This window comes from Halyomorpha halys, unplaced genomic scaffold (assembly GCF_000696795.3).
Source record: "Halyomorpha halys isolate HHAL.00 unplaced genomic scaffold, Hhal_1.1 Scaffold674.1, whole genome shotgun sequence".
Taxonomy (NCBI): domain Eukaryota; kingdom Metazoa; phylum Arthropoda; class Insecta; order Hemiptera; family Pentatomidae; genus Halyomorpha; species Halyomorpha halys.
This window is the reverse complement of record NW_027106114.1, coordinates 596,873-609,674: the sequence shown is the minus strand read 5'-3', so window position 1 is coordinate 609,674 and position 12,802 is coordinate 596,873. Positions and strand designations below refer to the sequence as shown.

The 12,802-nt window shown below is 28.7% G+C and overlaps 2 protein-coding genes across 2 annotated transcripts in view; one reads left to right on the top strand and one right to left on the bottom strand.

Moving 5' to 3' along the window:
• Pdss2 (Decaprenyl diphosphate synthase subunit 2) overlaps positions 1-5,716 on the bottom strand; it is a 7,656-nt gene extending 1,940 nt beyond the window's left edge. Inside the window, exons 1-5 of the mRNA XM_014427820.3 lie at positions 4,922-5,716; positions 4,730-4,858; positions 2,680-2,881; positions 1,244-1,501; positions 1,008-1,169 (exon numbers count right to left, since the gene is read on the bottom strand). Of these exons, the coding sequence (XP_014283306.1) occupies positions 1,008-1,169; positions 1,244-1,501; positions 2,680-2,881; positions 4,730-4,858; positions 4,922-5,247 (1,077 nt within the window). The 5' untranslated portion in view covers positions 5,248-5,716. The remainder of the gene's footprint in view (positions 1-1,007; positions 1,170-1,243; positions 1,502-2,679; positions 2,882-4,729; positions 4,859-4,921) is intronic.
• A 4,050-nt stretch (positions 5,717-9,766) lies between these two features.
• The window catches only part of LOC106685257 (Odorant-binding protein 19b), a 5,949-nt gene continuing 2,913 nt past the window's right edge, over positions 9,767-12,802 (top strand). The window contains exons 1-6 of the mRNA XM_014427821.3: positions 9,767-9,917; positions 10,722-10,794; positions 10,905-10,960; positions 11,046-11,081; positions 11,150-11,264; positions 11,917-11,990. Of these exons, the coding sequence (XP_014283307.3) occupies positions 9,810-9,917; positions 10,722-10,794; positions 10,905-10,960; positions 11,046-11,081; positions 11,150-11,264; positions 11,917-11,990 (462 nt within the window). The 5' untranslated portion in view covers positions 9,767-9,809. The remainder of the gene's footprint in view (positions 9,918-10,721; positions 10,795-10,904; positions 10,961-11,045; positions 11,082-11,149; positions 11,265-11,916; positions 11,991-12,802) is intronic.

Below are 12,802 nucleotides of genomic sequence, written 5' to 3'. Positions count from 1 at the left end.
GCAACTTTAATTAGAGATAAGACTTTTAAACAATTATAATAAAATAGTAAATATATGAACATAGTTGAAATAATAAATATATATTTATATTTAATCATTTTTAGAACACCTCAGTAATGAATAAAAGGATAATACATCACAATAGTAAACATATAACTGACTTCATCATAAATAAAATAAGGTAAGGGAAGTAGTAAGTAACAAACACACAAGAAATAACCGAATGGATTTGGATTGAGAAAATATAACAATAAATATGTGAATCACATATTTTCTTTTAAAATAGAACAGAATATCTTGGTAAGAAATCAGAAACTGTAAGAATAACTTGGGAGTTAAACACAGAATACATGGCTAGTTAGTAGCAAGTAAAATGGAGTATGACCAAAATAAATAAGAAATTAGAAACAGCCACCAAGTAAATCAAAATGAAATATAATCACTGAAAAACGGATTTATATGGAGATGAAAACTTTAAAATGTATTAACAATCCTAAAATTATAAAAAAAACTGAAATGATGTACTGCAGGTGACCTAATTAACTTTCATTGATTCATTAGAAGCTAAATATGAAAATAAGCTTTTAAAAAAGAAAAATAGAATAAAAAGAAGTAAGTAGATGTAAAAATAATATTATGATGAAATACCCGAAAAGCATTGTTTTTAACATACAAGCTTGTGCTCATATCCAAAATAACTTTATTTCGATGAGTATTATTCTTTTCTTATAACTAATGTATTTTGGTTAATTAATAAAATCAAGTTAAACACTTAAATTGATTTTTTTTTTCCAAAATAATCAAACTAAACAATTATGTGCATTCAACTATTCACATATAGGCCAAAATAACAATCATTTAATGATTAAAATTTTTCCCTAGATATAATCCAATTAATAGTGAGCAAAAAAAAACTGCTATTACATGGAGATTAAATCTTTAATAATTATATATTGTCTTTTCAATAAAATAATGAATATTGATTTAAAATAAATAATGAATTTTACCTTTGCATAATCAACATCATGAATTGTATCACATCCCTTATCAATCTCCTCATATAACGATGGATCATTTTCAAGGTGGAACATTACGGGAGCAGAAGTTAAGCTGAACACAGATCCTGGGATATAGTTTGATCCAATAAATGGCTCTAATTCAAGACAGACCTGCAATAATATTTTAAAAACCACTGGTTACTCAAACAAAAATCATAATCAACAACACACTGCTGAACACTTACTTGCCACGCAAGTGCTAAATGCTTCCCAAATTTGTATCCTTCTTCTTGTAATTGGTTAGAATGGCCAGCTAACTTTAAAGTTCCCTGACATGATTTACCCAGAAGACTTCCAGCTGAAAGTACATTCCTCTGGGTCCAATCAGAAAGAGCATCCTTTTCACCACCGGTTGAAGGAAGAGGATTATTCTGTTTGTCTCTACGTCCTAGAAATTCACTAACGGCTTGATCACGAACAGCACTAGACATCAATATAACTACCTACAAACATTAAAAAAAACTATCGGTTAAAAAATAATAATGATGACGTACTTTCAGTTTAGGTCCTTGTATCTCAAAGTTAAAGTAAATAAAGATACCAATTTTTTGAATTGACAAAAAAGATCATAAAGAAAAAATAAGAGACTAAACTTTATTTTTATTATTACTATATTCAGTTAATAAAAAACAAAACCAAATGATTTTCCAAAAATGTCAAAATCTACTTCCAGTCAGATTGATTTAAAAACTACCTAAAAAAAAATAATTTTCTGATAATATTTAATTTTTAAACACACTATATCCAAAGTAACTGAACTAAATAAGATGATTTAGCCAATTTGAAAAGAAATATATACATTAAAATCATAGTAGCTTGTAAGAAAAACGTTTCTAGAGAAATGATGTTAGAATTTTAAATCTTTTAATAAAAATTTTATAACATTTAGGTTTTCGGCAGAAATTATTAGCATTTTTAAAATGTTCAAATAAATTATTTTTGTAGAAAGGAATAAAAAATAAATGATAATTGGGAATGTAATTGTAATTAAATGTGAGCTTTTAATTATTCTCGTACATTAAACATAAACAATAAAATTATTGTTCCTTCATCATTTATTTATGGCAATAAAAAATCTCCCCAAGCATACATTTGTCTGCTCTTTCTCTTAGGAATTTATAAACTGGTGATACATTCCTTCATCAGTAAGCAGTGCATAGCTCATGATTGTAATTTTTGGCAATATTCCAAGGAGAGGGCCACAAACGAATCTAATTACCTAATTTAATTCTCCTTTGTCTAGAGTTAGAATGGCTTAAATGTGAAGAAAAGCATTACAGCAGAGCATTTTTGGAACAAATATAATCACAATATTTAGTTCTACTGAATAAATGTTTATCATTACCTTACCAACTTATTGTTTTATCAATTTCAATATCTACATGATGAAAATTACAATTAGATTATAATAATTCATTAGGTCATTTTGGGTTCTGTGCTGCACTCTATTAAACAATTAAAATTCACCTGTATAACATAACTATCAAATTTATTTAAGGTTCCAATTTTGTAATGTTGTATAAATAAAACTCCCAGATATCGTTTTTTGAACTTAAAATTGTTTTCAATATAATTGCATAATTTACTAATATTAAAAAAAATTATTTTGAGAAAAACTTACATCTAAATTTCTTAAAGCTGCTAATTCAACACTTGATGTGCATAAAAGATAATCACCACTTAGCAGAGCTATTTTGTTTCCAAATGTCATATCTTTCAGTTCACTCGGCTCTTCAAATTGGCCTGGATAAATGTTTACTAGACCTTTATGAACAAGGTGACTTGTACGTATCATTTCAGTAACTTCGGCTAGTGCTCTCTGACTACAAAATGAAATTCCACAACTGATAAATACCAAGCATGAAACTTCCACATAAATGTGGAATTAATCAAACTGTGAAGCATTGAATACAATATTACATAATCACATAAATATATATAATTTCACTCTTCTTCCCCATTCTGCAACACACCAAAACTAGATAAAAAGGAATATGTTTAGAAAACCAAGCCTTATTGGGGTATTCCAAAACTTTTATAAGTTTCATCTCAGCTAATCCATTTTGTACTAGAATATATGAGAGGAATAAATATTGAACATTTTAACAACAGAAATTGCTATAAATAAGGGATTTATGAGGAAACGGGGTGAAAAAATGTGAATGGAATTGTGGAGTACTGGGGAAGGAGGATTTTCAGAATAGATGTAAGAGAAAATAATTAAATTGTAAAAATGTAAGAAAATTAGAACATAATTTATAAGAGTAAATTATTAATTACTAAGAGAAAATAAGTGCCTATAGGCAGGGATATGTTAGAAACATAAAAATATTTTAAATAGCTATTCCTATTCCTATTAATCAGCGAGATCATGTTCTGATGTGTTAGTTTTCATTAAATTTACATAAAATAATATAGAATGATAAAGTTTTAAACAAAGATTCTAATAACTAAGTATACCTATATACCCTTAAGAAGTCAACATATGTAATTCTTGAGGTTGTTATGTAGTAAGTCAGTAAGCCAAGTCTGTAAGTGGTAATTTGCCAATGATGTCCGATTTTCACTTCTTACCTGCCACATCTTCCACTGCCTTCGAATTAGGTTTCACAGAGGCTAAACTAACACAATGGATGAACCTTGAAGGTTTTAAGTTATTAGTGCACAAATTATTACTTAAAAGGCCATTGTTCCTTCAATGATTTTATTAAGCTAAATTAATAGCCTTATAATCAAATAACATTGTTATAATAGAGCTATAGGGCCACCTAAAGCCAAAGAAATATAAATTAATATTTCATTAATTAACAAATAATTTTCTATGATTGAATTCGTTAATTTAATACATAATACAAACCAGATTTTTTTTTATGCGAAAAATGTAGTTATTACTAATAAAAAAAAAAAATTGGCAGTAGAAATTTACTATACTTTAGAGGTGAACTACTTGAAGAATAAAATTAATAAATGTATAAAATAAACAACCTACCTACAGTTCTATTAAAAATAAAATTACTGTCAAAATTTCGTATCAGTCAATTAAACCTTAGCAGTTCAGATATTGTTATCCCAGATAAAAATTATTTACAAAACAAATTAAGTTTTGTTTGTACTTCAAAAAGTGAACTGTTCACAAATAAAATTGCTGAAGAAAATATATATTTTAGAAAACTTCATTGTAACAATAGCTGTAAGACTAAGAACAATTCATAAATCACTCTCTTAATAGAATTGTTTCATCAGCAATTTTTTTCCAGTATTGTCTTTAGATATAATTTTAGAATTGTATTGTTTAAATAGACTAGACATGTTTCGTAGTACAGAGTGCTGATTAAAACAATAATATCTTTAAGATTATTGATTGACCGTGTGTAAAGATGAAAGGAATATGGTCCGGGTGCGGTCAAGAAAAACTCAAATAGTAGAAATATACTTATTTTAATGAGCCTGAATAAGTATATTTCTACTATTTGAGTTTTTCTTGACCGCACCCGGACCATATTCCTTTCATCAATAATATCTTTAATTATTAATCTTTAAACTTCTTAATTATAGGAACTAAAAAAAAAAAAAAAGGAATGAATATGTAAAAATATAATTTCACCAAGAAAATAAAGTTCTATTCTTGAAATCAGCACACTTGCTTTCGCAACAATGTCATTATAATTTACCTGTAAAGCACACCAGCAGCTTTGTCTTCCTCCATGTCCTGAACATTTCGATGACCAGCTGCTTTTGAGATCAATAAAACAATTAATCCCCAAGCCTGCATATTGTTGCGACCATTATAAATCAAATTCCTGTAAATAAAACCAATAAATAAATGGTAAATATCATATCGAGCAAAATGTATCTCCACCTACTTGGCAGTTTTCAATAGTGGATGATTCGACCCAACAAGTTTACGCAAATGTAGTGCAACATTGGCAATTTCATCACTCAATAGCCACCTTAAACTTAGGAAAGATGTAGGGTAACCTACTATTTTCTCTGCTTCAGATACAGCACGATTCCAATCAGGCCTTTGATTAGCAGAAAATAATTTCATAGACGTTGAGAGTTCCCTATGGTTGTTATAGCACTTAGCCGGAGGATTTACACTTAAGGCTCCCAAGATTTTCACATTTTTAACTAAACTTGTCTCACACAGTCTAACCAGCTTCAGAGGACTGACACTTATCAAAGACATTTTTACAGAACAAAAGTAAACTTGGTTAGTAGACAGTTAAAAAAAGTACTCAACTGTTGAAAGGGAAAAGGAGAAAGTGATTCAACCAGTAGTGTTGCATGATATACCTCCTACCAAGGCTACCTATTACTGGATCCCCTCTCTTCACAGAAGGTGAAAGTAACTAACTTCATTACAGGACTTTCCATTGATTTTCTAATAATGTTCATTAGAGCACAATATGACAAGAGCATAGTATTCCAACTGCAATTACTCATAAATGTTTCCCTAAAATAAGGAAATGACATAATAAATTCAATGCTATTTTTTCATGACACTTGTCTTCAGTAGAAAAGGTATCTTGAAGCATGTTTTTCCTTCTTTCTAATTTCGCAACTATTAAGTTTATTTATAAAAAAATCGGATAAAAATGACTTTTTGCCTGATAATGAGGACGAAGATGATAGCAAGGTTATTAGGAAGGTTACAAAGGTATTACGTAACACAACAGTGAAGAATGCTTGGAATCCCGCCACCACAACTGGACCAAAAGAAATAATATTTTCTTTTTTCTGCCTGGTCTACTCACTCATTGACCAAATCAGGTTGTTTTTACCATAAATTTAAAATTTATTATGAATTAATATTAATTTTAGTATGGTCTATTGAATAACTGTTTTAAAAGCAAATAGCAAATTACAAAAGCTGAAGAGGAGAGCACAGTATCCTTGTAACTCCCTAAAAGAGAAAATATAGGGATTAAGAACCATCATGTTTTAGTTCTTAATTGTTGATCTTAAGGCAATGGTAGATTAAAAAAAAACAGGAGCATTTCATTTAGTAAGTTCAGACAGTTTTTTATGAGTGTCAGAAAGTAATTTGTATTTTATCTTCATGATAATGTTCGTGACAGTATCATTCGCACGACAGACAGTACAATAATGAACTCTTAACAGTAACAACAGTATTGTTTTTTTGAAATGAGTAAATACATCTAAAACCATAATTAAATGACAATTTAATTTTAAAATACCCTTATTTATTCAAAATATGTATGCTAATATTTTGGTCCCCATTACATCTATATTAATATTTTTTGGTTCCTTTTACATTTAGTATCCTATTTTTCGCAAGCCATTATTTGAAAACTTTTGCTGTGCGTTCTCAACGGACAACAGTTTTGACTAATTTCATTAAAAAATATTATATATTAATAATATCTGGCGGTCCAACGAATTATATGTAAAGAAGCAGTATTTTTCTCCGGCTTGAAGTTTAAACAAAAAAATGTGTCAAAAACTGGCATGATTTTTTTTTAAGCACTTTAAGAACCGTGATTTCGAGGTTTAGAAAATTCTGAATCTCCTCGGAACTGAATTTTATTTTTTAATGATATTTTAAACATAAAGGCTTTTATTATTAAACAAACACCTAAAATAATATCTGCAATAATTCTTAGAGTGATAAAGCTGTGAGATTAGTTCACTTAATGATAATAACACTGTTTGACTATAATATACTATTTTTAAAAGTTTATTCATTTTCTTCAATCTAACAATTAATTTATTTAAAAAAAATAAATGTTTTCATGGAAGAATCATGTCTATAACATTTTCAAAAATTGAATATAAAATTAAGCAGTTTCAGTGTTAATTACGTTCACCTAATCGAAACCTGTGGACGAAAACGTTATGCACGTGTCCATTCTTTTAGTATATAATCATCGAAACAATTTGATAAAAATCAGTAAGACACACCGTTTACTCTCCTAGTCAATTGATTAAGATGAAATTTTTTGCACAAAAGGCCCACTCTATTTTCCAGATACGCATTTTGTGCTGTTTTATGAAGTATTTTTGATTTTATTTTACCCCCTTCCCTTTAGCTCCTAGTTTGTACTCCTACTCGTTTATTCCTGGACCTGTTTGGACTGTGTACTCGATTCTGTTCGTTATTTTTATGTACCGTTTAGTACAAGAGTTTTTCTGAAGAAATGAGAGTTAAACGAAAGAAAGAAACTGTGACAATGCAGCATAAGCTCCAAAATTTGTTTCGTAATTACTAACATCATGAATTAATAACTGAAATCACAAATGATGATGTGAAAAACAAACTTTCTAGGTTCGTCATTTTGATTATTTTATGGGTAAAATATTTAAAGTTTGGTTTTGGGAATTTTTCCACTGGTCCAAGGCTAAAAGCTATAAGTCTAAACATTTTCAAATTAGTAGATAAGTAATAAGTAGGACCGCCCATAGGTCAGTGGTTAAGGCACAGTCTAACCAATTTGATGTCTATTGGTTGTACCGGTTCGAATCCGACCTGGTGTGTTGACTTTGTTCATTGAGTGGCGGTCCCACAAAATGAAAAACTTTGACCCTCAACCATGGTTAGGCAGATAAAGATCAAATACTAGAAATGTGCATAAAAATAAAATTCACTTTTATTGCACTTAAATTCGAACTGTAAGGTACCCACTTATAATATAAAATTTGACCCTCTACAACTTTATTCGAAATATACTTACTTAAGGAAAGTTAACTGCATGGCAAAAACGTTTTAAAGTCAATAAATTCAATTTATTGGCAAAATTGGTAAAAAAAAGTTGCTTTTACCAATCGATTTCGACCATTTAAATTTTCACTACCCACCATTTTTTCTGCTGTTATCAAGTTGATCTGTCAGCATGTTAATACTAACGCCAAGTTACATTGTTGTGACTCCAGGACTTCAGCCTTGGCCTGTGGTTGATAATTATCCGATAATTACGTCTGTTCTTAACTGAAATCAGCGCTTCCTATATGAGACCTTCAATAATTTCATGACGCATCTTTGTTTTACCAAGGTTCTCTTGGCCTTCTTGATAACTTAGAATATTCATAAAAATACATAGGCAAGAACTTAACCAGGAAATAAATCGTATCTCATGAGGATAATTGACGGGACTCAGAACAAGGTTCCGGAAAATATGAGATGGATGGCAGCCCTACACGTCTTCCTGATGAAGGTGGCCTAAAACTCTGACCAAACAGTTTTTTCCATGACTTCCCTCTCCCTCTCCTACCACCGAACTTCTATGGTCAACGATATCTACATCACTAACAATCGTATGTAATGGTATTTCGGAGTTACCTTTATTGTGATCTAAGGAGGTGATTAGTTCTCCCCCAGCATTGATAAAATTGATCAAGAAAATCGTACTCCGTACATTGATATGTATCATAGGTAGAAGGACAGGGAGAGATTTTAACTTTCTTTAAGGAAAGAGTTCACTGACTTTCCATTGTCTTTTTATTGAATGCCCTATTTACAGTTGAAAGCATTCATGCCTTTATTTTTGACATTTATCTATAACATGTTCGAATTTTCATCTTCAACTTTTTTTTTTCCTACTAAACTTATATAGCAAAAATTCAGAAACAATCAAATATAATTGAAAAAAAAAATATTATAGAGAGTATTTTCTAAAAAAATTACAAAAGTTGCTTAAAATCTAATCACTGAATAACTATTTATGATATTATTTTGTTTTTATCAGTTAGTTATGGTCTTCAGCTCTTACTACTTTTAAGTATTAAAAGAAAGAATTTTGAATTAACAATGTTTATACCACACAATATCTAAACATTAATTAATTGTTTAAAATCACTATGATTTATAATTAAATTGATCAACGATTTATAGAGATGAGACATAAAACATTTAACCATGTTGAACAAAAACTAGTTCCTAAAATGTAGCTGGTGTACTCACAGTGAAACTAAAGATATAAAATTAATTATTGATGTCATGCTCTCATAGCCATATTGCTTATAAACATCTTTGCTCAGGTCGACCCCTCTGACTATTAGCCTCAACTATTACTTACACCTGTATAATGTATGAGTAATTTTATATATATATATATATATATATATATATATTTTATTTTTGGGCATGGATTGAGATACTTTTTATCCTAGACATTTTTAATAAAACAATATTACAAAATGTATAAGTTTAAATAACCATTTAAACTTTATTTTTAAAAAAAAATTCAATTGATTCTAGTAATTTAATCTACCAAGTGTAATTAACAAAGAAAATACATCTATCTCCTAATGACTTAGAAAGATATTACAAACATTGTCAGAGGTGGCATGAGTCAACATAAGGATTTAAGTTAAAAAATTATTTTATAATTTATTTCCAGAAAACAGAATTCGAACAAGAGAAGTTATGTATCTTTCTTTCTTTTTTTAAAAAAGTCTTATTTTTTTTATTTTTACTTTTTTTTTTTTTTAATTCTCAATTTTTCTATTTTAAATAAATCCAAATTTTTTTTGTTCACATTTTATAAATGTTTTAAATGCAAATAATAAAAATTGACAAATTGTTTGTATGGAAATGTTCCATTAAATTCATGTTATGCTACTTTCCTACCAGGTTCAGTTAATAGATTGAAAGTTTTCATTCAACAATGAAGTTGTCATTTTTAAGTTCTACTACAAGCATAATGTATCATTAAGAGCACAATTTCATCCTCTGATACCCGCATGTGTGCAATTAACGATGTCCTTCTACAAAACCTATATAAGTTACCTATGGCATACGTGTATACATTTGCAGTTGTTCAAGTACTCCTTAAAATGAATATTTACATAGTTAATTTTATAATTTTAACTAGTATAAGTTTTACCTTTGCCAGTACGGTAAGATAGTCCAATATCAAAATATTATAATTATTGTCTGAAACCTATTTGTGACATTTAAGGAACTACATGCTGTTTAGAAGTTCAAGACCATGGAAATTATTTAAGAAAATTCGATATATTTTGGAAAATATGAAATAAAACTGAAATAGCTTTTTAAATGAAACTTTACTACAACAAAAGTACATAAAATAATACAATTTCAAGAAATATTGTAAACAAAATTAACTTTAATTGTTGAGGTGTAATTAACAGACACAACTTGGGAGGTGGAGTTTAATGGACTTTTTAAATTTATTCTCTCCCCTCTTCTGCCTTTCAGCCAGTATGGGTGTTATTGTTATTAAATTATTATGGGATGAGGAGGTTTAAAATTAAATAGAAGATTTGAAAGTTGTTGAATCAAAATTTAATTTTTTTTTAGAATACTTTTACTATACGACGTCCCTACATGAAAAATATCCAAATTCAAGTAATATTTATCATCATTTTTTTTTCTGATAGTATGTTAAAGTTAAAGAAAATATTGAATGTAAAAGAAACCACTATCATCTTAAAACCATTTTGGAATACATGATTTACCTCTGAAACTAACTAGACTTAATATGAGATCTTTTATTTCTTTATAGTTCAGTAGGTAGAAATCATATTTATGCAAACAATTAATTGTTACCCAAATTATAAACTCTTGAAATTTGAAACAGCATACCTTTTTCAAAAATTAGAATCCCTGCGCCTTCATTTAAATAGTGTAAATGTATTGAAATTGATTAATATCAGCAAAATTAAATTTTAAATTTATAGGTCAAGCCAGGAATAATAAGTCAGGCTTTTCAGATAGTTGGTAGATGTAATAAAGAACACCCTTTGGATATGAGTGAGCTAATCCATATTACATAATTGTTCATACAAAATTGTCTAATAATATTGGATATTTTAAATGAAATTAATGATTTTTTTATATGAATATTTTTTTTTCCTGTTTAGAAGAAATGGAAAAAGCTGTTAAAAATTTTGAATTGCCATCTAGTGAAGAAGGAAAGGTTTTTATCATTTATTTTCTACATCTTTAATTGTAAAATTGGTATCTGCAGTCAGAATATAATTCATTTTTTAATTTTCCAACAGTGCTTCATTTCATGCTTTTTAGAAGGTTTTGGTTTGGTGAGTTGAACATGACATTTAAAAATTAATTTAAATTAATTTATAGGTGCTACTAATTATTTTTGTAGGTTACAGATGGACAAATAAACCTTGATAGAAGTTTGGAATTCAACAAAATGCAGTTTCATGATCCTGATAATTTGGAAAAGGCTAATGCAATTTCAGCTGCATGCAAAGATGAAAGTATGTTTTATAAATAAAAAAATGTAATATTTTTCTTATTAATTGGTTTCCACAATTTCATAAGTCTATGTAGAAATACATATTTTATTTCAGTTGATATAAAATTAAAAAAAAATTGTATAGTTAACTGTTTTTCATCAGAACAAGCTAAACATTATAGTTTAATTTTTAATTTTTAGAAGAACCACAGATAAATGTATATTTGAACATTTATGAGTTGGGCACAAATATCTGTGTGTTCTTCAGAATCAAATTTTCAATCGGTCCTTGTGTTGTGAGTGTGTTATGGTTATTGTTATATGAGTCGGAAAGAATAGTTATTACACAATAGTATGTTTCCCATATTGGAATCCTATGGGCAACATACTATTGTTAAAAAAAATGGTTTCATGGATTCTATTATCACCTATTAGAATATCTGTGGCCACATAAAACAGCCATAAATTTAAGACAACATAAAACATTAAGTGTTGTAATTTTGTTAATTGATTGTGTAATTTTTCTGGGTAAGTATATCATGTTCCCACACCCTTTGTTATAATGCCCCCTGGAGGTTATGGAAAGATCCTATAGTTTCTGCATCCCCTAGTTAAGGATGCTGTGCAGTTATATGATCTCATACAGTTATTTAATACATATTTATTATTTTTAGTGTCTACTTCAACTGAAAAAGGATGTGACTTTGCTATAGCTGCTTCCAAGTGTATGTTGGAAAAGTCAAAAGAGGTATTGGAACCATTTTATTTTTTAATATTACTGTTAAAGCGTAAAGGTAGGTTCATTTTTAATTAAATTGTTTTTTTTGTTTCTAGTTGACTTTTTTGTCAACTAGAAACAAAAAAAATTGTTTAACTATAACTTTATTAATTTTTATTATTTAACTGTAAGTTATTTTACCTTTTGTAATTAAAATTTAATTTGGACTCTTGACACACATTGTAGACACGTAAAATATTTGTTATTGTATATGTATACATTGTTGTTATGAGGCATCTATATACATAGACTTAGCGTGTTTGTATGGACCTCGAATCGAACCTAGTGTAGTTATATTAAGGCCTCGATATAGGCTGATAAGCTAGTTCACAGATAACTGCGAGTTTTAAGAGGTACAGAACCTATGCTGGTTTTTGTTACCTTCCTCCACCAACTTACTGCCATTTGCTAGACTATATAAAGTTTTATAAGGGGCCAGACCTGTGTTTGTTTCTGGTGCTCTCACCCACCAGGGTGGGACTGAAACCAACAAACGGCTCATCAGCATTGTTCAGCCTCTGAGTCTATGGTATACAGTCTTGCAAGCGTCCCTCACCATTTAGATGATGGCAGCTATCTCGGAAGAAATTCTGAGCCTTATTTATGTATATATATTTTTTTTCAGTATGCACATATCGAAAAGCTTCTATTCTTCTACCCTTTTTGGGTGATTTTTTTTTGTTGCTTCACTAAATCTCAAGTTTTTTATTTTCTATTTATTATATAGTATTAGAAATTAGTTTTGCATATATATATTGTAATAATTTTAAAAATATAAAAAT